Source organism: Embiotoca jacksoni, unplaced genomic scaffold (assembly GCF_022577435.1).
Source record: "Embiotoca jacksoni isolate LCO1_2020_lvr unplaced genomic scaffold, fEmbJac1.0.p SCAF_6, whole genome shotgun sequence".
Classification (NCBI taxonomy): Eukaryota; Metazoa; Chordata; class Actinopteri; family Embiotocidae; genus Embiotoca; species Embiotoca jacksoni.
In genome coordinates this window covers 10507501-10535280 of record NW_027185414.1, presented here as the reverse complement: position 1 = coordinate 10535280, position 27780 = coordinate 10507501, and the positions used below count along the sequence as shown (strand labels likewise).

Here is a 27780-nt window from a genome sequence, read left to right as displayed (position 1 = left end):
TCAGCATTTGGTGGAACTTGAGCAGGTAGTCTAAGAAAACCTGTCAAGTCCATTAAATAATCGGTAATTCTCTCAAAGACATTAAAATAGCCGATCTGTTTTGAAGAGGTGGTAAAGCTGTCAGAGAGAAGATGGTGCCAATCACTGTATGAATAACTACAGGGAGTACTTTTAAATTCTATTAAACTAACTACCATTTTCCAACTGAACAAAACAGACACACACACACACACACACACTCAATAATTACCTGTATAGGTGTATATGCTGGCATCTCCGCTGTACACTACCTCCTCGTGTGACGGGCACAGACTCCCCTCCAATTGCATGTTCTCAGTGTGACTGTATGTGTCTACCATTTTGTAAGTGTTATGACTTCTGTTCTGGTGTGTAGACAGGTCTGTTGCGAGAGTTTCCTCCGAGGTGCTGACAAACGGTGACTGTGCTGTGGACTGTGGGTAAGGGTGTGTGTGCGCAGACAGGACCCATGTGCAAGCAGTCATAGATGGATCAAGGTCACAGGAGCCACAGTAGGCTGTGGATGCTGCAGCCACGGGACACACGGCGCCCTGCAAACACTGGTGCTGCACAGAGGAAAGAGAGAGAGACAAAGTCAGGGGAGACAGCGGCAAAAAGGGCAAAAACTGAAACTTAAAAAATCCAAATCATTCTTTTTCTTGAGTTGCTGGCAAGACAACGAGCACAGAAACTTGTCTTACAGAAGTCTACTAATCTGTTGAATGTCATTTATATATACAAGCTGAGGCATCTTTGTCCGACATACATGCATGTAGATTATGTATGTATTATGTGTGTATGGACGGGTGAGTATGCGTGTGGTATACATGGTCCTTAACGACATCATTAGAGCTAATGAGAGTCCCTACCCTTTGTCCCTGTTTGTGTGTGTGTGTGTGTGTGTGTGTGTGTGTGTGTGTGTGTGTGTGTGTGTGCGTGTGTGCGTGTGTGTATGTGTGCACGCATGTGCCATCTCATGCTGACTTAGGAACACACAAACGCCACATGACCCTAGTTGATAAATGGAAGAAGGCACAGTCCCCAACTCCTGATGTGACAATGAGAGCGAGTTTGACGGAGAAATTGAGAAATTCTGTCGAACCCCTAATGTCCATTGGGCTGCTGGCGCTGATCTGCTCTACCGTTACACTAAATGTACCGGCATTTACCGGATGCTTGAGTGCACCATCTAACTTGAAGTGCCATTTTCCACTCTGTATTTCTGTATTTGTATGTGCACCAGGTCAATTCTTTGCCAGACCACCTCGAATCACTGAAATTCATATTAGATTTGCTCCTGAATGTAACGGGTACAAATTGACAATGTGTTTATATAATGTAATCTGTATGTTATTGTTTATTCTTGTGACACTAATGCGCATTCAGGAAGAAGAAACACGAAGACGCTTGACATCTGAACTACTTGAGAGGAGAGTTAAACTACAGCATAACGTAGCAGTGGTGCAGCAGCTTCCAGTGCTCAAGAGGTGTTACAAGGAGAAAGTGGAAAAGATGGAGAAAGAAACTGACAAACCTGGCAAATGGACCGTTTAAAACTTGACTGATTAAATCAGCAGGGCGCTTCAGTATGCATCGTCTATGGGACGTACAGTGTATCTACAAATAGTGTAAACAAGAAAAAAAACCTCATAAAATAAAAACTCACCTGTGTTGAGAGACCAGGTGTGGGTCGGTCAGCACACACGTGTCGTTTGGGGTCATATCCAATCCCATTGCAACATTCCTCTTCTTGATCTATGACCTTTGACCCACAGCACTGCAGAGTCACTGTGGCATTCCCAGCAGGGTGTATTGTGGGATATCCTTCATTGTCCACACAGCAAAGAGAGGTTGAAGAGTTGATATACTCCTGACCACAGCAGACAAAACCTAAAGGCAAAAGAATATGCATCACATTACTGAATTTAGATTTTTGATCTTACTGTGCCAGAGAGTTATTTATTATACACACCTCTCACTTCAAACTAAATCTGTCAAGGGTTTTTCAGTCAGTAATGAATCAGCTTTTACTTGCTGTATATGTAGGTGCTACACATAGCATTGATGCATGTGTTTTGAACATCTGTTTAGGAAACACTGAATGGTCAAGGATTACATTTCAGTGACACTCCTCCGCCTATAAAGCCCTCAGGTCCTTTATGTTTTTACAAAACAACATCAACTGTGGAGTCTGTAATTCTGTTATATGTCTCTTTTTTCTTTTCTTTTTTTTTTTTTTTACAAAGAATGTTGGCCTCTCATCATTGATTCTCCATATTTCCACAGGGCATCCTCTAAGATTACTCGTCTTATCATTTTGACTCTTTTTCCCTCTTATACTTGCTCAGTTTATTTTGTCCTTTTTCTCCATAATCTTTCCTCCTTTTCTTCATCCTATACTATTAAAATATTCAGGCAACGTTGAGCTTGTCTCTCCTCTAAACTTCCCAAACTCCCTTTTCCTCCTCTCTTCAGTCCACATTTTCCAATCTGCACAGGAACAGTATTTAAGACGCTCTGAATATTATTGTGCATCTTTTCTTATCAACTCTTATATACCTCTTCTCTCCCTCCTTTCCCTCCTCCCATGCACGCTTCTTTTCCTCTCCCTTATTCATCTCTCCGCAGGCTCTGCCGTCGGAAGAGTGCGAGGGGAGAGGAAGTGTGTTTTTCTGAGAGCTGCCATTTCTGACAGTGATAGGTGATGTCTGTCTGCCACCACTTCACCTTCAGCAGCAAGGTGACATTTAAAATATATGCTATCACTCCATTTGCCTGTAAATGTTTTGCAGCTGAATATCAAATTCCGAGTATGTTTCTTCACATTCTCCAGCACTTCACATTTCAAATTCAAATAACTTGAGTTGCTTTAAATGATTGACAAATTAAAACCGCTGCAGTGACTGCAGATTTGAGGTAGAATTTACCGGTGAAAGAAAATAATGTTTGATCGAGAGTATCTATAAAATCTTATTCTGGCTAGAAAAGTTGAGTGACAAATTATACTCTACTTATAACTATTTTTAATAAACTTTGGAATAAAAATAAATTGTCAATGTCGAATGCAAATTTAAGATGTCTAGACAAACTCAGACGACGCCAACCGTACTAGAGGTGTGATTGTATGTCTTTGATAGACAACGACAATAGAAAGATGACACATAGAGAAGGAACAAAAGTTAAATTCAAACCTGCGATTTTGAGATTCCTGGTTGCCACTGGGGTGTCACTCACCTACATTTGTAATACTATGCTAACTAAATCAACTTTTTTCCACTTGGTTTACATAAATCCAACAAATTCAGAAAATCATGTGTGCCTGATAAAGGTTAGGTCTTTGATATGAGAGTGAAACAAAACTGCCAGCAGCTCCCACGCAGGAGTTACAAAACATAAATGCTGAGGATGGTGTAGCTGAGGATGGTGGAGTGAAAGTAGAGTAAACACGGTGCCTTTTCTCAAGCCGCCTTCGCACAAGATGAACCAATCTGGTTACTTTGATGGTTTAGCTTGGTTGAGGGGACTCTAAAGCTTTGGCCTTGCAATGGATTGAGGCTATAATATTGTCCTGCTACAATACTGACTCAGCAACTCCCTGCTGTGAGGGTGCATTAGAACAACAAATGAAGGGAGCATAGCACAATCAACTAAAATATAACTGTAATAATGGAAACAATTATTTTTCAATGAGAGTCCGACAGAAAAAGCTTCTATTTTTAAAGTAGAACTATTCCGAGAAGCTCCAATCTTTTGTGAACATTTAGTTTACTGTAAAAATAATCTATATTTTATGAGGTATTTAGCTACTTTATCCTAACAGTTGATGACATGCTGATCCGTGGCACTATCTACCCCCAGCTGTGGTGCCCATTTCATTTGACAGCAGACATTAAACACTAAGTCACTGCTTTGTATCACGGCCTCACCCTTTAATGGGGCTGCAGCTAGTTGTGCTGTGATAAATAACTTATTGTTTAACACTCTAATCAGCATTCACACTTTGAGCACATTAAACGCTGTTAATTTAAGCAATCATTTCACTTAAAGGCCAAATGTGGAGAACGGCACATATTTTCTACGGCGCTGTTGCAGTGCATTATATCCTCAACGCATCCATCACAGACACCATGTGACAGGAAAACGCGTGTGTATGTGCGTGTGATTGTGTGACATAAAGGCAGTCTGACGGCTAGTAACTCACTTAGCAGCGGCAGCTGTTGCGGAGCGGGAGCTTGGTGGCCAATTCCCCCAGCGCCTTACTTCAGCTTCAATGACGCGCAAATAAACAGCTCAACACTTTTCCAAAATAGCTTCTCTCCACTCATCCCTCATCCTCACCTCTACTCCTCCCTTCCATCCGGACATCAGGCCCTCCACAAGTCACAATTTTCACTCATTTGCCTCTCTTTGATTTACTCTCCAGCAATCCAGCTGTCTGTTTCATCCAACATGGCTCCGCTCAAGCACAGCTCTCTCTCTCACTTTACTGAAACCTGTGACCTAAAGTTCAGGAGAATCTGCAGCCTCTTCTCCATCTCCATCATCTATTTCTCTGATCATCTTTTTTTTCCCCCAGCATCCCAAACTTCTCTTTCATACTGTATATCTCTCTGTCTCACAAACTGTTGGTCTTTCTTTACCTTTAGTTTTTTTCACGTTCTCTTACATACTTTTCACCTGGAATCCTTCATTTGTACTCCTTTTCCTAATCATTCTCCCTCACATCAAAATATGTGAAAACAGATAAACTTCTGCAGACACACCTGGTTCACAGATGAAAGTTGTCCACTCATTTCTCAGTTCCTACATTTTCTCTTTTTACCAACCTGCTGCTCTCTCGACCTCTTTTCTCCTCATCATCTTTCTGTTTTCGCTCTTGTTTCCACCTCCCTCTTATCCTCTTTTCCTTCCACTATTACTCGATCTTTCCCTCTGCAGTCACACAGTTCATAGGTCTGCATCGTTTGTTTACTGTTCTGCAGCTAAACTTCACTATGGTATTATCACGCATTCAGCAGAAATCCAATCCCTGCCTTTGCAAGCGTTATCTGTGTCAGGGTGTGTGTCACATGCTTGTACATTTGTGTTAACATTTTGAAACACACACTCCCATTTGACTCTTCCTTTCTATAAGCTGCGTGAGTTTGCATGGGTGTGTGTCTGTTGACAACATTTTATCACACACCTCTTGTTTTCTCTCTTGCATCACAGAATGCTTCAGCCCTAATCTTCAGATTTACGCAGGATTTGCATACATTCGTTAATAGCGTCGGGAGCGCCGCGTCAACACAAGGTGCTTAGACAACGTGAATTATTATTAGGGTTTCAGTCATTCCACTTAATGATAAGTCAATATTTAGCCCTGCCAATGAACTACTGATAAAAATGTGTGTTGTGGATTAGGGTTATCCGAGCTCTCTAGGAGACCAAAACCCCTCCACAACTTTAAACAAACCAAACACTTTTAAATACCTGAATATATTACAAGTCCTTCGGCACAAAGTGCACACATACACAGTTTTGCGTGTATGCATAGCAGCACACACTCATGCTGAAGCAGGTTTCATAGACACACAGTGGTAGCACACATTGACTTGCACCCACACTCACACATAAAGGAGCAAGCATATAAAAGCTGATGCAATGCTTTAGAAGATTTTACCTTAGCACAGATATCTATATATTGGTATGAGCGTATATATTGGCCGGTAAGTAACAAGAAACACACACATGAGAACAAATAAATACAAAAGAAAGAAGTTTTATCTACTGACATAAATAATGGTAAAATAAATATTTCCTGTAATAAAACAATTCTATGCAGATGACATATTTACACCGTATAAAAAGATTATTTCACTCAGAAGCCAGTGAGTACATTTTAAGTGTGGAGCCCTTTACGGTCTACTTTTGAGTTGGGTTGACAGAATGTGTGCGCTCATGCAAGATGACACTGATAATAAATGAGATATAATAGAGATGGTAAGTTACAATAACATGATCAGCTCTCATCAAACTTTTAACAAATAGTATAAGCCTCAAAAATCCACTGTTGGCGGGGCTGGGCTCTGGTTCACACACACACACACACACACACACACACACACACACACACACACACACACACTCAGCAGGAAGGTGTGTGTGTGCTCGTGTGTGTATGTGTGTGTGCACACGTCCACTTTGTGCTCCAGAGGGGCCAGACTATATGCCATGTCGAGAGATGAAATCACAGTGGATTGACTTTCTCATACAGTGCAGTGCTCCCCTGTGAACGCACACATGTAGGCATTGGGGCAGCAAGCACACATATTCAAAGACAAACACACATACTGTACACAACAACTCTTTTCCCAGCTGACTGGTTGTCCTCTTGTCTTTCTGACGTCTTTTTTTTAATCTCAGCGACATCACCAGCTGGGCATGTGTGTGACATTGCGTGCATTGCAGTGTATTTCCTTTGGTGCATGTGTGTGTCTCGAATGTTTGTTTATGCGTGTGCTGAGCTTAAGTAAATGCTTTGGTAGCAGTTATATTTTCACCACCCTACAGGGATTCACTAAAGAGTGAGGCGCAGCAAGCAGCTGTTCGTATGTGTTTAAAGAGAGAGAGAGACATTACAGAGAACGACTGAGACGAACAAAGAGAACGTGATAAAGATATTAAAAACTTAAAGAGTTGACTAAGTGATTAAAAAATAAATAAATTAAAAGACGTGAGATTAGACGATTAGAATTTTCTAAAATTAATACCATTAGGTATTGTTTTGTGGAGCAGTAAGCATATATCCATCACATGTACTGAGTCACAGTTAAGGGCAGACAAAACTTATAACAAACACTTTTTTCTATTTACAGACACAGGCACATTTTCATCCATTATAGAGATTATTATTAAATGAGCATTACATGATTCGCAGCAGACTGGTGTGGAGGGTCCAGAGCATTCAACTCAGCTAATACCACATGTCTTCAACTGTCCAGTCCGCCAGCTCTGCCCTCAACCCAACCAGGGACACTGCAGCTGACGTCACAATGACCCATGGTCCCCCTCCCTGACGTTATCCATCAATGACATCAATATTAGCTGGGGGTTGGTGAATTAGGGGTGTGGCAGAGGCCCCATGTGGCACCAGGGTTCAAAGCAAGTGCTTGCCAGCAGGAAGTTTTATTACACCTTTATGTCTCTATAAAACCTTTCAAACCTCTAGAGGACAGACATTCTTTTAAAAACTTTTATGATCAAGTTCTAGTTTTAGCATAAACATAACTCTGCATATGTTGCAAAATTGAAAAGGGAGTATTTCCAGAAAGAAGTGACACATACTGATTTCAATAGTTTCTATTACTTATGGTATACAAATTCTGAACTTTACCAACATCAGGAACCCTACGAATCAAGATTGGGAAACTTTTTGCAAGTTAAAATCATTAAAATGTTTCTGTCATTGCAATTCATCAAATGAACTGTGGTCTTTTGTTTGAAATCAAAAGTATATACAATGGGCAAAGTTGAGCACATCAAATTAGAAAAAAAAAAAGGGGGAAAGCTACAATTGTGTTGTTGCAGGCGAGAAACTGGAGTGTTTCAATGCTCTATGACTATTGTAATGTTGGAGAACCAAAGTTCCATCAGGCCACAGTTCAGGTTGTTTGCGACAAATGTCTTCCCTAAAATGCCTCAGAACATCACAATTGAACTAATCGCAGACAATGTGAACATTAATCTAATAGAAAGCCCATCTGCTTGAAACGTGAATCCCACTCAAAACACAGAAGTTATTGCTTCCTCCAGCTCTATTTGCATTACTGCGCTACACTTCATTCAAGCACAGCAACCGTTTGAGTGCGCATCACATTGGAAATGCATATTACCAGCATGACACACCCCTGTTGGCTGAAAAAAACGTAGAACTACAACTGCTGTGTTGTAGGGATAGCAGTTGTATTCAAATAAAAGTTTTGCTGATTATAAAACTTATTTATCTAGAGACTGATTGCACAGTTGAAATAATCCATCCATGTATTATTACATTATTATTACAGCCTGTATTAAATAATGCGTTCTTGTGCACATGAACTTAATTTGGCCTCAGTCCATACCTGTTATGTCCTTAAATGTTAACTATTAATATATCCACAATGTGTAACAGCAACGTCAAGAATATTAAACACACACATACGCACACACACACATGCGCGCGCGCACACACACACACACACACACACACACACACACACACACACACACACACACACACACACACACACACACACACACACACGCTGATCTCCGTGCTCCTGACAGCCTCTGGTTTTATTCCTGCCAGTCATTAGAGTAAACCTAATAGAAAAGCCATCATCATAAATACATTAACAGAGAGAGAAATGTCTTCCTGTGTGCAGAGAGTACTTGATCTTCTAAAGCAGCCAGACGCTGCTGTTTGGAATGCACTACCGTTGGCCATTTGCTACCCATCATTGATGAGGGGCTTTTGGCAATGATAAACACACACCCACACACCCACACAAATAGAGACAAATACACAATCAGAAACTGATGGAAAATTTTTGGCAGAAACAATCAAAGGACATGCAAAGGATTTACATTTCTCTGCATAAAGAGACATGTAAATACACACTAAGACACATATACAGACCACATAGAGAAAGTGAAGGATGCATGCACTAAGTTGAAGTAATACGCCATGCACATTTGCACACACTTATACACACAAACGCATCCACTCTCACAACTCCACCAGGCTCAGAGTGAGCTAGCTTAACTACTGGGATAATTTCCCTCCAGCAAATGGTCACTGTGCCCTTGAAAAACATATTTGATTATTACTTTTTCTCCCCCTCCTCTTTTTTTCTTTTAGCATCATCACAGCCATTTTCATCACGCGCTCTGATGATGGCACGGCAAGGCGCGTTAAGATAACACCCCGGCACCGCCAGGCTTTTAACACTTAAACGGTGAAAAGGGATATTCAGATTTGTCCTTGAACGTTTGGATGGGGCCTGCTGGGCTGGGACAGAGGGAGGGAGTAATGGAAGGAGTTAAAGAAATGCACAAATTTTTAAGATTTACTCCCTTTCCGAAAAAGTGAGGCAGGGAGGGCATTTACGGTAGCACCCGCAGTGTTATGTGGGGGCAGTCAGGTTGAAGGGCAGATGTAAGAGTTAAAAAAAAAAAAAACTGGACACTATACAGAAAAAGTGTAAAGAGAAAATGATAAGTGGAGCGTACAGGGGACTTAGGGAGAATCAGGAAGCAACGGGAGGCCAAAGACACCACACACGTTCCTTTAAACATCATCTAATCTCACCTAAATCTTAGCTAAACATTTTACATACAAACTCAGGCAGAGAAGAAAAGAGGAGCAAATGAAGAGCTTAAAAGTTGGTCTTGAACCTGCAGCACAGGAGGAAATGCTGCAAGAAATCGGAGGCTGTTTTTTCCCCAAAACAAACAGCATTTAATCTACTTGAAAGTGAAATGAAAGCTGTTTAAACAAACCGACAGATTTGGAAGGGAAGGATTTAGCACAGAGACTTTGTGTTATTTTGTAACAACTGGGGATACTGAGGAAAGGATTATAGCCCATCTCAATAATACACTAAAGGCAAAAACTGGCCGGAGTAGAAGTTAAGCTGGCTGTTACTGATGGCATATAGGTCTTACTTGACCAGGTAGGTTTGAAAAAGGTCACATGTTGACAGGAATCTATTAAGACCTACACCAAGACAACATTGATCATATCAAAAAACTCAAGACAGCAGCACCTGATGTCTCCAATCATTGACAAAGTGGATTGGAAACATAACAACTCAAAAGTTACCCATTAGATCTGGCCGGTGTATATAAGATATACTATTTAAAACTGAAATCTTTTGCCAAATACATGGCAGAGTGATGTTAACAAGAAACCAGTTTCTATAATTGAGGCAAAGAATTAGGAAAAACTTTCTCAACACAGATATATTTCTGCTGGAGAAGCATGGCTGTCTTCTGCCACAGTTTTTTATGATACTAACACTGTAGGGTGCCTGCAGACCTTTGCTTAATTATGAAGTTACTGGAGCAGCCCATCGGTATGACTACCATACAGTATGCACCGAGATACTACCACCGCTATAACCACATTTAGAAAAAAAAATGCTTGACTTCATAGCGCTTAGTCACCTCCACTGGTTCCTGATTGGTCCACCCCTCAGAGTGGCTGAGTGAACATTAATGTCAACAGGGTTTCCAGACTTTAATCACAGAAAAGAAAACTGTTGTCGTGAGCCACAGTCTGACGGAGCCAGCCTAGCTTTAAATAACTTCAGCTTCAAAGTTACTGAAATAGTAAATAACAGCAGCAAAGTCAAAATAAGCTGAACTGCATCCATAAAACTTTGCTATGCATTCACACTATAATGAAGAACTTTGCTCTCCATGAGTCCACAGCAACACTGACATGAAGGTAAAAACAGTATACTGGTGGATGTTGGGCTGACTGTAGTGATATAAACTGCCACTTTACAGAAGGTGAAGGGCAACAAGTAATAGCCAAATAAATGTTTCAGAAGAACGCTGTTCAGTGGCTCAGCTTTGTGTTTATTTGTTGTGGTTCTTTGGGACAGGTTGAATGAGGTGACGTTCCTGACCCTGATTCTATTTCACCTGATTTACACCGGGTGCTTTCCCGTTTCAAATCAAATAGTCCAGCCTAGAGCACACATGAGCACATGCACGTGCATGTTTTTGTGCAAGTGTGTGTGTGTTTGAGTATGATTGTTGCTGTGTGTGAGTGTGTGTGTGTGTGTGTGTGTGTGTGTGTGTGTGTGTGTGTGTGTGTGTGTGTGTGTGTGTGTGTATATCTACGTGTGCACATGTGCACACAAGCCGGTACGTGTATCTGCTGCCAGACGGCTGTCTCCTGGCATTGCTGTTCCCCTGCAGTGTGTGTGTATGGTTGTTGACAGTGCGGACGGTAATGTGTGATAGATCGCACTTCAGGGACCCCATAATCACATCAGCCTAACCTAGTCTATCAGCTGGGCACAATGGGATACCCTTCACTCCTCCTTTAATCTGCTCCATCTAGCTCTTCACCACTCTTCTGTTCTTTTCTGCTTCCTCTCTTACTCACTTTAACTCTCTTTCTCTCCTGTTTTTTCAAGGTTTCATGTATCTGATGAATATCTTGAGGTTTTTTTTCTTTTTCTTTTCTTTAATTCCTTGTCTTCATTTTATCTTTCTTTCTGCATCATTTCTGCATAATTTTTTCTTCTTCCTCACAATGCAATTTCTATCAAAATGTATCCTATTACTTGAAATGAAATCATAATTAATTTGTAGCTCTGTCCTTTTTGTTACTCACCTTATTTATTTATTTTTTTTTTATCTAGTATTCATTCCTTTCAATGTAATTTATTTCAGTGGACACTAATATTTGAAAGTCTTTGTTTCTCCCTGTGCCTCTGTCTTTCTATTTGTCTTTCCTCTCCACAAATCCGTCTCACTATATCATTAAGGATACAAAACCCCGGGCACAGTGAGATCGAGCAATGAGAGTGAGTGGTGCCAAGGTTAAGTAGCCTATCCTATAATAAGTGTTGCTGTGTGCGTGTTGTGTGTGTGCGACTGTCTTGAAACAGACGTGTGGGGTCGAGGTTGCATCGTCGGCCCCAGGGCTCCCCGACAGCGCAATGCACCCGGCAAATGGCCCTTAGCCTTGCTAGTGCCGCTAGCTCTACGATCCATCATACCATATGTTCTCAATGGGGAAGCTAACGCTAATGACTGATGAGTGGATGGGAAGGGGCCACATAAAGGGAGGGAAGAGGAGGAAGAAAACATGGTAAGAGAATAAAGGAAGTGCAAGAGGCCAGGAGGAGAAGAAGAGGAGGTGGCTGAACAAGTTGAGTAAATGAAGATGACAAAGGAGAAGAGGAGATTGGAAATAAATAAAAGAGGTTGAGGAGATTGAGGAGAAGAGGAGGTGGGGAACATATGCACTCCTTGGGAGGCCTCCTCACATGAAGGATGGCCATATAGCCTGCTCGGTTGAAAAGAGAAGAGAGGATCTATTGGAGGAGAAGGAAAGAAAGATGAACAATGTTGTGATGGGGTGGAATACAATGATACTACAGTAAAAAAAAATATCAAGCACTCGAGAGCAAAAAGTGGAAAAACTCTCCAAAAGAAAGTCAATTGACAATGCATGAAAAAAAAACACGTTTTGGAGGGAAAAAAGCCACAAAAAAAAAGAATATGAATGATAACAGCAAAGAAAACCAAATATTTGAAATAAAAGTGCTGTTTTTCTGCTGACTTGCTTTCAGCATATATGTATTTCTTTGTAGGAAGAGATCCTGTGTGTGTGTCATGTTTGTGGATAGGCTAATGGAGTACTATAGGCCTGTCCATATGGGGCCATTGTTTATGTGTGATGAATAGAGTCCACGTGTCTGTCTCTGGCACTCAAAAATAAGTGAACCCTGCCGAGGGCACCCTGTTGACTCTGTGTGTGTGTGTGTGTGTGTGTGTGTGTGTGTGTGTGTGTGTGTGTGTGTGTGTGTGTGTGTGTGTAGGTGCCTGTAATACGTCTATATGTGTGAAAGTGTGTGTGTGAGAGAGAATGAGTGTGTATTTCTCCTGCTGTGTGCTTGGCAGTGCCCTCAACGGTGCCATCCTGAGTGTGTTTCATCATCATCTGCCATGACAAAGATGTCTAATGACACACACATCCACCGACACCCACACATAGACACACACACGCACAGTCCCATCTGTGCCATGGTATCCGGGTGCTTTGGGACACTGCGGGAGAGGAAGCGAGGGAAACGACCCCACGTTCCTGCACCATGTGTCTACCTCTCAACCCTTTTCCTCAGCTCTCTTTTCCTGTCATTTTCCTCTCTCTCCTTTTCCCCTGTAAACATTAAGACGTCACCAGGGACTTAAGTCTGACACAATACTTTTGGAACAACAGTAACTAGTCTTTTGAACAAAGGGCCTTTTGTTGACTGGACTATAGAACAAAGTATTTTCTCAAGACCAAAACTATTTTGTATCAAGATAGCTCGGCAGCCCATCAAACTTCATCAAGTGTGTTTCTTTTTTGGGAAATAATCAAAGAATTTTGCAAACTTAAATTGAAATGTGAAAATATTCTAACATCCATTGATGTTATCTTGTTTCCACCTGTGTGTTTCTTCTCTCACCTGGGGTATATTTATGCACTTCTCCCCTCTCAGCATCACTGCAGCACACCAGTGTATCATTTACAATGCGGCCTCCACAGCATTGGACCCCATAGCCATCATGGAGGCTCCCGCTACAGCAGAGCTGGCTGCCTGTCATGGAGTAAGGAACCCCCCCACAGCAGCTGTCACCCAGCCCCACCGAGACCCGGCCCTGCAAGTGGTCAGGACAGCAGTATTCATCTACAAAGACAAGGACAGATGAAGGAAACGCTTGAACAACATGGAGAACAGTAGACTCAAGTCAAGTAGAACGGAATAAATCTGATGTGAGTGTAAACATAGAAAGTCATTTGAAACTTACTGTTTTTCACGTGAACGTAGTATCCCCCACAGCACTGGTGGTCGGGGAGAGCTGGGACTAGTTTGGCATTGCAGCAGACTGCAGGGTTGGAGGAATCATTAAAACTCAGGTAACTGCCCTCACAGCAATGATGATGTGGCTTCTTTGTGTGCAGGCGTCCACTGCAGCAAACCTGGTTGACACAAAATTCAACACACATATGATGACGTGTCTAAACAAAACCTACACAAACTCACAGTTATGTGTACATTGAAAGTATGGCACTATGTGCCAAAAAATAGGCCATTTGATTATTGGGGATAGTCTCACGTAAGACCACACTCACTAAAAATAACAGTTTGATGGTTTCTTTAAATATACCGCAAAACCAAAACACAAAGTTATCGTTGTCCATTTCATTATGTAATATCTGTAACTATGACTTCGAAAGTGACAAAAACAAGATACAGTGCTGTATGATTGGATATGTAGAACCATAAACCCTTCTTAAATAATAGTGTTTTATGTCCTGGGTACAGAACTTAAAAAAAATTAAAACAACCAACCAAATTGCTTATTTTCAACATTTCCACTGTGTTTGTCAACATTAACATAAGGAACCAATATGTCCTTTGCTTAATTACAGAGGTAAGACAATATAATTTAGTTCTGCTTGAAAAACACGTACAACATTAAACTTCAGACATCATACTGTTCATCCAGGACATTATGACAAATGGTACATTATGCCTGTGTGTGTGCACTTGTGATATTTTCCTCCAAGTACATGTGCTCCATCTAAGCATGTTAACTTGCAATACTTAAGTGAGTGTGTATGTGTGTATTTGTAAATGTGAGCTTAAATATCTTTCTTGCTTGTGCCGCTGGATGCTGTGGGTATAAATGTATAGCAGGCAGTCACTGTGCCAACTTGGCTGGCATTCAATGACACAAGGATGGAAGTGAATGCAGATGACAAGTTAATCTGTTGAGAGAAATTAATCACTGAGAGGTTGATCATGCATCCCTTATAAAGGGAAGGGGAAATGTGTCTGTGGGTCTCTACGTTTACTTTTGTGTGCTTTTGTGTGCTTTTGTCTGTGTGTGTGTGTGTGTGTGTGTGTGTGTGTTAGGACAAATATCCTGAGAGAGTACACAGAAAAAAATTCTCCACTTCAGATCAGCAGTCAAAGCAAAGACCCTGAACATCTATTGTATTTTGCACATTGTTGTTGTACAGCTAAAGTTTCAATGTTTACGCATGGCAAGTTCTAGTTAAAAGACTCTCACATTCAGAAGTAAAGGGCAGAGGAGAGAAGAGAGAGGGAAAAAAGATACCCGTAGAGAGTTTGTTGGTTGAATGGCAATGACCTTTGTGAGTAAGTATTCCAAGTTTTATCACTTGATCAACATCAGCACCTGAATAACACATGTTTTTGTGACCACTGTTCTGTGTTTCACCACGAACCTGAAACTTGAACAGAGAACATACATCAAAGTTTGTGACCAATTTGTGAAAGAAGCAAAGAAGTCGCAAGGAGCAGAATTTGGTGAATAGAGGTGGTGAGCAAAGTCACCAATTTAGTATTAGATCACAATTGTGAAATGTGGTCACAGTCTCCAGTTCTGTTCCTGAGTTATGGCAATAGCGGGACAGATGTGAGGTCACAGGGACAAAGCAATTCATCCTTGAGTCCAAAATGAGTGTTCGTGCCGAATCTGAAGAACTTTCTAGAGACAGATGGACAATCCGAACATAAAGCTGTCACTGCCGGGGAGGCATAAAAAAAGTCAAAGAAAGAAAAAAATACAGAACATACATGTAAAGAATTACCAGACCATAATCACCTGTATGTCAGGATGGAAGCAGGATGTCCCACACACTCCATCGCTTGCAGGACACTGCAGGTAGGAACATCTTAACCTTAAACTACCTGCTCCGTCTGAGTCGTCCCCCAACAATGATGTGATCGCTGTTGACCCACCGGCACAAGATCTGAGGGTCCTTCTTAAAACCTCATAGCCCAGCATGATCCCGCTGGGTCTGCCAGGATGGGACCAATGTAATCTCACCACCCTGACAGAGAGAGAGAGGGGTGGGAGTGGGGGCTCAAGAAATGAACAAAGTAAAAGTGATAGGTGGGGATATGTTCTCCTTCACACTCCTTTCACACAATCATACACATGCAGTCACACACAAACTTCCAAGCACACACATGCATCCATGCATGGTTAATGTCTGACAAAGTTGAGTGACAGTGTCAGGGTGTGTGTATCTTCATACACTTCACACTATTGATTCCCCTCTTTTTTTTTTTAATCTCTCACATCTTCAGCAGGGCAAAGACCTGTGTAGTTACATACAGAGTTACATATTCCACAGTCTACTAGACAGAAAATAAGACACAAACCCGCACTCCTCCTGCAACTATAACATTTGTAACATTATGATCTGGGTTATACACGACAAGCAGAGAATTCTAAATGTCATTAATTTACTGAAAAATTAAATATTACTATTATTTTCTATTCATTCTGTAATCTAAAAACCTTACAGCCAAAATATGGGTTGACATGGTTTAACATGGTTTATCTTGAAATAATACTGAACTTGAAAGACTGATCACTGTCTTTGAGGTCTGTATATAGTCGGCGTTTGTTCGTCCACTGAATTGAACTTAACTAGATTTAGTTTTCACTCTAAATTTAACTGATATTGAGTGACAAAACTTTTTTAATACTGTTATGCAGTGTGTTACAGTGTGAGTAAAATTACATTTTTGTGCACATCTGATTAAGGTCAAAACAGCATCTCCAAAACTTACTGTTAGTGCCAGCCGTATTGATTCTGTTGGATCAAACCTTAAAACCCACCTTTTGCACTGATGATCCCAATCAAGGATGACTACATTCAAACCACATGAAACAGTATTGTGCAGTATTGTGTCATATTTTCATAAAACATCTCTGGATTACCTTGAACTGATCACTTGTGCGTGCGGCATAGTGAAGTCAGCAGGCAGGTCCTCCACTGTAGTTGTTTTGGTAACATTACTCCGGGCACATGCATACACTGTACACACCTCCACCTGAAATACACATGCACACACAGAGGACAAAAACATAAGGCACATGTTTGCATGTCTACATTTGCATGCCTGCTTTTTTTTTTTTTTTGTAAAAGTACCTGTATGTTGTAGACAGTAAAAGGCAGCAGTTCCCCCAGCAGGTATGACCCTGAGCTGTTGTCTACATTGCCATGGAGACGGTCATTAATGTAGATGTTGTAACCAGTGATTCCTCCGTTGGGTCGAAGAGGAGGTGACCAGAGCACACGTGCTGTGCTGCTGTTTACTGGAACCACCTCTGGGACAGACATCCCGTCTGGCTCTGAGAGCAACACAAGAGAGGACAGCGGCTGAAAACTTGTTTCATTCCTGAACAACTTAACAAAATATTTCATATTATAAAAAAATCTAGACACGGTCATCTTGAAACACACGTTTGTTGAAAACAGTGGTCTTGACATCATGTGTACATTTTTACACATAAAAGGAAAAACACAGTTGCAAGAGAAGGGATTTGTGTCACGATCTTCTGAGGAGCATTTTCATACAACATTCATTTGATGACTGCTAGTAAAATTTTTTACACAAAAACTACAACACTAAAACTTTAAAATGTCCTAAAACAGTGCTGCAATAGCGATCATCAGCCACGGCTTGTAAAAATCAGTAACAACAGCTGTGTTAAAACTCCACAGTGTGAACTGAGGACATATTGAAATAGACATGCATCATTCACAATCATTCAAATATTTTTTGAATATCACAAGCTTCTTTTAAAGGTAGTTTCGTAGCCGAGTTTCACACAATGTGTAGAGACAGAGCCTGACAAACTTTTCAAGGATCTGCCAACATTTGTAAACATGCTTTACTCAAGAGATGTGTGTGTTTGTTAAAGAGATGGACAGTGTGTAAAGCAGGACAGAGAGACTGAGAGTGTTTGTGTGTTAACAGAGAGGAAGAGCGAGTGGGCTCCTGTCCATATAAGACTTTATGGTAAGTAAGGGATGGAGACCACATGTGTGCAGTATTGCGTTGATAATGCTATGTAGCAGTAAATGAAATGTAGAGCAGTGGGCTGGGTTTAGGTAAGTGCATTGGCTGCAAATGAATTGGGTTAACTTCTCTTAGTGCATTTTCACTAAGAATAATATATCCTATATGATAAGCTCACATCTTCTCCTTTTCTCTATCTCTCTCTGTGTATATTCTATTATATTCTCTTCCTCTCTTTCACTGCCCATACCATCTAATTCCCTTAGGTCCCTTAATTCCCTTGGTTCACTCTACCAATAAATTCTCTCCCAGCATATCCACAGGCGGCAGTGATACTAAACCAAAACTCATAAGGTGATTGATATAACATAGTAACCTACAGTAAAGGAAATGAGTTACAGATACAGAGACAAAAGGAGGGAATGGAGTTCAGAGAGTGAAGGACATGGAAAAATCGGACTAATATCGAACAAGTAAAAGAGGCAGATACAGAGGCAATGAGAAAAACCAAAGAGAATGAGAAAGAACAATGAAATGATGATTGAAATCAAGTTGTGAGGAGAATCAAACACAGAGGAAGTGAATATGAGAGGTGGTGTGTGTGTGAGAGGGGTAATCACACACACTCCATCTATTATTCTAAGTGAAAATGCACTCAGCTACGAGAAGTTAACCCAATTCATTTACTGCCAATGCACTTACCTTAACCGAACCTACCGCTCTACATTTCATTTACTGCAGGATGGCATTATCAACGCAATACTGAACACTGAGCCTCTTTCACTAATACACACACAGACACGCGAGCACACATTTTTCTTGCCAATTAGTCCTGATGTTAGCATTGCCCTATAGATTGCAGGCCATGTTAGGATGGTTGGTAGGGTTGAGCTGCATTAGTTAAAATATATTAGGCCTCCTTTGTGTGTACATGTGTGATGTGTGTGTGTGTGTGTGTGTGTGTGTGTGTGTGTGTGTGTGTGTGTGTGTGTGTGTGTGTGTGTGTGTGTGTGTGTGTGTGTGTGGGCACTGCTATAGCTATAAAATAATGAAATTACCTCCAGAGCCCTCTCAGTTAAACGAGCCATGCTTTGCCTTTAGCACCTAATGATTTTCTAATGTTTTTAATGCACTTTTTATTATACTGCTCACATTAGAGAGAAAGAAAGAGGCCTGTGACATATGATTATACTGAAACAGGAGGAGAAGTGAGGGGGAAAAAAAAGAAACAAAGAGACTGAGAGTGAGCTGAAGACAGAAATAAAACAACAGACAGAGTAAGTGGCCTGACATATGATTACATAGCGGGATTTGAAAGATAACTCTTGAATGCTAAGAGACGACGTTGAGAACTGAAGAGGACATGGAAAGAAAAGCAGTGATGGCAGTTGGATAGCTTGTGCAATTCATAGCTAAAGATTGTAAAAGCTGACCCTGATTGAAAAGGGAAATACCTAGTAGATCCAAAACTGATATACTCATATTCCACTTAATACACTCTCTCAAAGCTCCAGATTTTACATCCTAATAATGAGTCCCAGTTGTTCATTTTATAAATATTAAGAGATTATGCAGACAGCTAGAGCTGTGGGGACAGATGACACTGCATTAGAGGTGTTTTGTAACGGTGCCATTCCATATTTTGGTGGACGTTCCATTTGAACATAAAGAAAAGATGTGATTTATTTTTTTAATGATCAAATGTATGATTTTATTTTAGTATTCATTGACTTATGTACTTTAGTGAAAGAAATCCAGTCTAACTTTCAGAAAAGTTAAAGTAAATGTATTATAAATTGTAGTTATTTTAAACTGCATACAAAATCGGAACAGCTTTGTTTACTGTCTTGCTTGCTTGAGGTTGAATTCAGCTTGTGTGTATTGTGTTTGTGTTTCTGCGCTTGGTGCCAACAAGCATTTTACAACACCTTAAATCTACCTCACACACACTTTGTATTGATTTCATGCCTCGCTACATGATGTGTTTAACATCTCCTGTGAAGCACAGAGTTGCAGAGAAATGCATGTTAACCCAGACACCTGTCTTTGATGTTCTGCATTGACATACTGCACATGACACCCTTGTACATAGATCACAGTCACATCCACATAAGAAATGTGGATGTGACTGTCTCTATAAGAAAGAGAAGAAAAGGAAGATTAAGGAAATAAACAATTGTTGGACAAAATCAAATGTTCACATACCTCCATCCGCTGTGGTGACGTTAACGATTGCCTTAGTTGTATTATGGGCTCCGTTGGACACCTGTAGTGACACCAGATATGTGGTACTGGGCCAAAGGTCACTTATCACAGTGGACATGATCTCAGGGGCAAAAGCCAAGATCAGACTTGGCTGGAGAGACTCCACTGTGAGAAAGAAAGATTCCACCTGTCCCTGGAGGTCTTGCAAAGCTGAGGAAGGTGTGAAGAAAGAGGAAGAGTGAAAGAGCATTCAAAACAAATACATTAGTTTGAATCTTTTGGTAATTCTCAAGTGACAGCACAATCCTCCTAGCACATAATGCATGAAAGTAAGGTTGTCTGTGCATCTAATATGTGTGTGTGTATTTATCCCTATGACCTTGCGCATAACAATTGTACGTTTCAAGCCTCTTTGAATGAAGACCTGTGCTGGGCAGAGTGCATGTGTGTGTGTGTGTCTGTTGAAAAGACAGGGTAATCTTACAGGGTTGTGTCCAGTTGACTTGTACAGCTGTGTGATTGATTGCTTGGGCAGACAGAGACGGAGGGTGGAGGGGAACCCCAGCCATGGTCACCGCGGTAACGATCTCTCCTGAGGAGTGGCCCACGTCGCTATAAACCACTAACTGGTACTGGTAACGGGTGAATCTGTTGAGGGACAGTATTGTTGTTTTTGATAAGAGGGGTACAATATGTTTTACTTTCCCTTGAGTTAAAAGACACGACTAAAGCCACAAGAAAACATGTTCACGATTCTGAAGAAGTTGTAAAAAAGTAGTTTCTTCAATAAATCATTAAATAAAAGCCTGAGGAAAAAACAATAACAAATACTAACATTAATAAATTCCTGGTGCAAGTAATGCTTTGAACTGTAATCAATCCTCCGCTGGCAAAATTAAGAGAAATAACAGATAGCAGAGTAAAACTAAGTGGGATCATAGTATTAGTCATAACTGTCTTTATCTGCTGGTTCACTTAAAGTTACTGTTAGTTTTGCTAAAATGGTAACTTCTATCAAACAAACAACAATTATTGTCAAAAGGATTTTCTCTGACAACGATTAAATAAAAAAATAAAAAAAATTAAAAAAAAATCCCGCAAAGTCAAAACTGCTGACACATTCAAAAGTTTGCCAGTTTACTCCTTAAATAAAGCACAGTAGAGACGCAAACCCAACAGAGCTGTTTAGCAAGCATAGAGAAAAAAAAAGTGCTTCCACCAAGTGCCAAACTGAGATTAGCGGACGCTGTGTGAAAAACAATTTAATTCTTTGGGATATTTGCTTAATGTATCTTTGAGCGGTATTAAAAGATCGGCATCAGCAGCAGCTCGCCGATCAGCTCTGCACACACGGTTTGCTGCGGCACTGCCGTTTGCTCTAGAGCTCATTTCAGTAATCTCACCTGCTTAGGCCTTTATCTTGGTAGAACAATTTGGTGCCGGAGTAAACATGGAGCCAGCGATGGAGATCTTCAGAGGGGGGTGGGGATGTGGCTATTAATGTGGGGACTGTGGTGATGGCCAGGGGCTGCTGGGTTTTACGTCTGAGCAACTTGTATCTGAAGGGGAAATTTGAATAAAAGAAAAAAAAACACACACATGGTTGGATATTTAGGAATTCATTAACACTCAACACGTGGACATAAATTTGCACAAAGTTGAGCACAAAGACTCGTACTGTACCCACTGTACACAGATGCCTGCATACACAAGCATGTATGTAAACGCACATATACACTTGGCACACACAGTTTTCAACAGACTCTCATCCTTATCACTCATTTTCTCCTCTTCTGCTGTTTTTTCATCATCTCTATTCTTCTGTTTTCACTGTATCTCAACCCTCCCTCCCTGCACCCCTCCATCCGTTGTTTTTTTCCGTGGGGTTTGTGTTTTCCTCTCCCCACAGTGATGCTAATTTCTGCTGTAATCAGAAGAGAAGGGCTTAATGCCGCCTTTTAACCAACCCACTTAGACAAACACACAGAGCTGAGCAGAGCAGAACAGCGAGACAGGCTCATGCATTTTAATTGCTTGCTAGGAAAATGGACCTTTATTTTAGGCCTAATCGCCGACAGAATAGAACAGGACAGAACAAAATAGACCAGAATGTGCATTAGGACTGAGAAAACACTGATTAAAACATACACAACACTTAGCTCATTACCAGAGTACTCATGTTAGCAGCTTGTTAATGTGCTCCTATCTGCTTGTTTGCTTAAGTTTCTCAGCAGCAATTGAACATCTCCAGAATGTGTCTCTCAGAATGAACACGCTGATTTTAGTCACGTCTGTCTGGTGTCCAATTTTGGGTAATTGCTAGTTAATAGACTATGTAAAGTTCTGATTATTACACAGATTGGGCTCTATATATTAGCCCCTCATAATTAATAGAGGTTCATGGATGTGCATCTGTTTGTACTGAGCAATTAGAAACTATAACCTAATACTTTTTGTTCACTTGGTTACATTTCCACAACAATCAGAGGGTAGAATATGCAAATTAGTTTGAAGGGAAATCATGTACAACCAACACCAGCATGCCACACCACGTTAGAAATGATCTTGCTTTCTGATCAAGTGCTTTGACAGATTGCTTGGTGAGATTGCTGCTGCTAACAGGTAAATCTTCCTTAACCTGTACACTATGAGGATATTGTATGTCATACAGTTATACGGTGATATCTTTTAGTCGTACAGTATGTGGTGTGAATTCAGAATAATAAAAGGTTTTCAACTTAACAGACACACAACTTATGATCCTTTCTCTCCCATTTTGTTCTTAAAAAAATTACTTCTTATAAACACAAGATCAGAGAGGAAATGGACCAATCAGCCAAGTCAAAATAATTCACATAGACAGACACTAAAACACATTTTAGATTTAGGAAGGTAGGTAGGTATATACTTTATTAATCCCCAAGGGGAAATTATTTAATGCAACAAAATAGAATTCTGTTCAAATCTAATGTGAATAATACTGAATCTCAAATGTATTTTCCTAAGCTGCTGTCATTTAAAGTTCCTGAAATTTTTGTTGGGCACAAGCAAGTTGATTGCAATGTGACAAGACAGAAAAATAAGGGGATTCGGCAGTGATGGCGCATCTTTGCATTTCATTGTCTTGCCTCTAGACCCTCAACTTACAATAAGCATCAACATGGAAAGCCCCCGAAGCCCAGTGATCAGAGATTCACACATTGTAACTCTTTCATCCCTGGTAAGTAAGAAACACTTCTCTGTATGGTTATTGTGTAGCATCCATGTTACCTGATGTTAGGTCCATTGGGCCTGCTTGGTGGTTGCCAGGAAATGGCCAGAAAAGATTCACTGACTGCCACTACTGACAGAGGGGCAAGGCCTTCAGGGCTTGTGGGTAATGTGGTAGCTGGAGTTGGCAGGCTTTCTGTGCATCCTCCAACATGTCCTCCACCCTTTGAACACGCCAGCACGGTGATACTGTAATTCGTGTATGGAACGAGGTCCGTTACAGTTACGTTCAGCTCCGATGCATCATGGGAGATACGAGGTTCTGGGAGGCGGATCTCATAGCCATGAATTTCTCCATTGGGAATGATAGGAGGTAACCATGTGACCTGAAACATATAAAGTTTTGGATTTAAGTTTTGGGCTCTTCACTTAATATACAATATTCAGATAAATTTGAGTGATACACAGGAAACTAGTTCATACAATCCTTTCTATCTGTTTTACTGTCCAAACAGGCTGGGCATTTTAAATGTTCTCGGCATCGGGACGGAAAAAAGCTTTTAGATGGATGAACTACAGGAAGTCGTGACACAGTGCATGTGCGCGCACAGAGATTGCAGGGTGTGCTAATGCAAAGACACAGTATGTATATCAGAGTGTGAAAGCATGTGTGGTCAGGTTTGAGTGGCACCAGTCACCTGAGTGTGTGAAAGAATAACATTTAGATGGTCACTATGCACGCGTGCGTGTGTGTATATGTGCGTGCGTGCGTGTGTGTGTGTGTGTGTGTGTGTGTGTGTGTGTATGTGCGTGCGTGTGTGTATGTGTATGTGTGTTCAACTGTCATGTGGGGAAAGATAACCTGACTTTGACTTGAGCAGAAGATTCCTTTCATTACATTTAAAACAGGGTACACACAAACGCACCCACATGCACAAACACCATGCTAAAATAATGAAAGCAGCTGGTAATGGAATTGCTGCATGCAAAAACAAAAGCTCGCTGCCGTTCAGCACTGCATCTGATTTGGAAACAGTTCAGTCTGTCAGCATTTCAGAGTGAGGATGAAAGTAACTGGCACACACACAAATGGTAATACACACACACACACACACACACACACACACACACACACACACACACACACACACACACACACACACACACACACACACATTCTTACAAACATACACACACACCTTCACATGCTTGAATTACAGCTTTCTATACAATTATTATTTTGTTGATGCATCCACATAGAAACGCAGTGACACATAGTTATAACTAAATTAAAAAACAACACACACAGACAGAAACACACACACACACACACACACGCGCGCCACTGGATACAAACTGTCATGTACAATCACTGATCAGTCCAGAGCTTGTTGAGACTCATGAGTTTAGATGATTAAGTGGTCAGTGTTGATGAGAGTATTATAAATGATCATCAAGAATAATTATTTCTCGTGCAACCTTGATATTCATTTAACAAGTGACACTGTGAGGTGATACAGGACACACACACACACACACACACACACACACACACACACACACACACACACACACACAAACACACAAACGCACAAACACACAACCACATATGGGCAGGGTCATTTTGAGTTAGGGAGCTCATTTCCCAAAGTGCGTGTTGGGTGTGCTTTGTGGTGGAAGTCATTTACAGATTGAATAGCTTGATGTAATCTGGAGATGGTGAAGACAGCAGAGACCCTGGGCTGACACGGAGCATTGGGGCTAACGCCAGTACAGTATGTGTGTGTTTGTATACGTGTATAGAAGTGAGAGAGAGAGAGAGAGACATTTGCTAAAGTTGGCAGTGAGAGAGAATAGTGTGTAAGGACAAGGTGTTTGTGTGTGTGTGTGTGTGTGTGTGTGTGTGTGTGTGTGTGTGTGTGTGTGTGTGTGTGTGTGTGTGTGTGTGTGTGTGTGTGTGTGTGTCTGTGCTATTACATTCAGTAAAAACTCAAAGGCACAGAGAAAGTGCAGCTTTGCAGCTGACAATACAATCCAACAATTTACTTGTACTTCAATCAACGCTATCATTCATATACTGAGGGAAATTTATGTTGCCATCCTGCAAACAAACTCAAACAGCATTTTGAGTTGCATAATTCTCTTATGGGGTTTAAGGATAAATAGTAAAAAGTATCCATGGTCCATATCAAATCCAAGATCAAATTACAATAATGGTTTAATTCACTAATGTATTGATACGTCTTTACCATAACTAACTACTTAGCAGAGATACATGTTGTGAGGATCACAAACTAATCATTCTTGCTGTGAATCAGACAATAACAAAGAAGATATTTATGCATACTGAGCACTTTATTAGGAACATCTCTGCACCTGCTTATTTATGCAAATTATCCAATCAGCCAATCATGTGCCAGCAGTGCAGCATAAAATCACACAGATGCAGGTCAATGTTCCCATCAAACATCAGAATGGGGAAAAAACATCATGACAAGTTGAGATTTGTCCAGATGTGCAATTTTCCTGTTAAAGCTGCCTTTACTTACAGTCTCAGCCATTCCCACTGGAACAGTATATGAAGCAAAACAGATGTGTGTGTGTGTGTGTGTGTGTGTGTGTGTGTGTGTGTGTGTGTGTGTGTGTGTGTGTGTGTGTATGATGTGTGTGTATACCAGAATTTTTTTTTTAATTTGTATCTGTAATTGCATTCTCTTTCATTGCAGTTTTCTTTTTACTACCACAGTACAATACAAAGGCTGCATTGCAACAGTGATGTGTTGATCTGCATCCCTTACTGCATCATGCTCACATCATAAAACTATTTCATTGACACTCTGATGAAGCCAAAAGGACATTGTCTGTGAATGACACAAATGTCACTTTGATATCAGAACAGGACACATTGGCTGTGCCTTGATATCCTGACCACCTGTCACGATGTACAAGAAACAACAAGCAAATTAAAAAGAAAACACAACCCGTATAATAGTTAAGTGAGACTTTTTCCCCATGAAGTCACGCAAAATGAAGGGTAGAAAAGAAAAAAGAAACCATTTAGAGAATGAAGGGAGATACTCAAAATCCTCCTCTGTGTTGTCAAGGTCAATTGGTAACCAGGAAGCGGCCTGCCTGTCTGTCCAATTAGCAACAACCAGGAAGGAACGCTTTCCTTCTGGGACCTGTGACCCCTAAAGCTGCGCTGCTGCAGAGATGACAGGGGCGGTTCTGAAATGATGACAGGCATTAGCATTTTTCTGCAGTTAGCATTAGTGCGGGGCTGTGAGTGCAAGTGTGTGTGCATCTCTCTGTGTGTACATGCACACAATATTGTTTCAGTGGCTTTCATGGATAGGCCTTGATATGAGATTAGCCAGTGGTGGAATTTAACTCTGGTCCCTCCTTCAAAATGGCCGACAGGAAGGAAGCTGCCTCAGACAGGGTCACAGCCCCTCCCGTTTCTGAAGGGGACCTTGAGTTGAATGTTTTTCTTTCTCATTAAATCCGAAAAGGGAAAGACAGAAGAATCATTGTGACATTGCTTTGTCTTCTCTATTCTGTCAAACACAGAGTGACTGAATAGATTCTCAATGAAGTTGAATTTTATTCTTTTTATTTAAAGAAACGCAAACACTTCATAAATTCTAAAAGCTCATTCTGCGACTCTGAAATATTTCATTAGTTGAATATATTATTATATGTTTTAATTCTGTATCAGTAGCACCATGCCTGATTTGGATGATAATTGTGTGCTTTGGCCATATTTCAGAGCTCCTGCACTCTTAAAATAGATCAAAGAGATTTTAGAGAGCCCACAAAGATGCAGTTAAAAATTTTTTTTTTTAAAAAAGGGAGTGCTCTTACTTGAAGTGACTCTGGCCCCAAGACCTTCACCCTTGGTGGACTTAGACCAGCTGGTCGAGAAGGTCTGGTGGTGATACTGACCCATGGCCCTGCAAGTGTGTAACAACATTTCATTAAATATCTCTTTGTGAAATTCTGAGGACGGCACTAGACCCGATCAGATTTCGATTGTATAATTTCTGTTCAGCTTGTTATTACAGGCCTACCGGTAGTGTTGCCAGCCTGATTATGGAGCACAAGTCGATACTGGTAGTTTGTCCAAGGACTGAGAGCCGATGAAGAGTCAAGGAAGGATAGAGGGGGAGGATCTGGCTGAAGATGGCCCACTGTGGAGATTTGTTTGGTCCCAGCAACTCTACGCTCAATCAGCCACCTATAGCCAGCACAAGAAACGAGGGCGAACAGAGATATAATACACAGAATGGAGACTCACAGATGCACTGAAGTGTATGTGATTGTCTCTCACCGCTCCAGTGGTCCATTGCTCCACTCTGGTGCACCCCAGGATAAGAGAACAGAGGTGGGGGTGTCAGAGTAAAGGTGAGGTGCAGGAACCCCTTCAGGTGGCGCTGGGAGGGTACGAAAATGCTGAGACATCCCAGAGACTGAACAACCCACACTGGTGCATGCTTCCACCTAGATGTAGAGGAGTAATTTTGTAACATCACAATGTGATATGTGTTGGTAGTGCTGCCAGTGCAAGAAAAGCAGTTTTTGGCAGCCAGTAAATCATCAGTTAATTGTGAAAAGAACCTTTAAAAAAACAGAATTTCTCAGTCAATAATCTGTAATATTGGCACCTTCAAGTACCAAACTACGATAACTATTAACATGAAAACAGCAAGTGCAAATTTGAACATGAAAGTGAAGTGAAAGTAAAATT

General features: G+C 40.9%; 1 protein-coding gene across 1 annotated transcript in view; it reads right to left on the bottom strand.

The window, feature by feature from the left end:
- The window catches only part of ush2a (Usher syndrome 2A (autosomal recessive, mild)), a 201609-nt gene that overhangs the window by 56837 nt on the left and 116992 nt on the right, over positions 1-27780 (bottom strand). Inside the window, exons 50-63 of the mRNA XM_069174459.1 lie at positions 27364-27533; positions 27104-27270; positions 26898-26986; positions 23094-23419; positions 21227-21382; positions 20308-20471; positions 19824-20033; positions 16745-16947; positions 16534-16646; positions 15406-15634; positions 13579-13750; positions 13236-13457; positions 1685-1908; positions 251-584 (exon numbers count right to left, since the gene is read on the bottom strand). Of these exons, the coding sequence (XP_069030560.1) occupies positions 251-584; positions 1685-1908; positions 13236-13457; positions 13579-13750; positions 15406-15634; positions 16534-16646; positions 16745-16947; positions 19824-20033; positions 20308-20471; positions 21227-21382; positions 23094-23419; positions 26898-26986; positions 27104-27270; positions 27364-27533 (2779 nt within the window). The remainder of the gene's footprint in view (positions 1-250; positions 585-1684; positions 1909-13235; positions 13458-13578; positions 13751-15405; positions 15635-16533; positions 16647-16744; positions 16948-19823; positions 20034-20307; positions 20472-21226; positions 21383-23093; positions 23420-26897; positions 26987-27103; positions 27271-27363; positions 27534-27780) is intronic.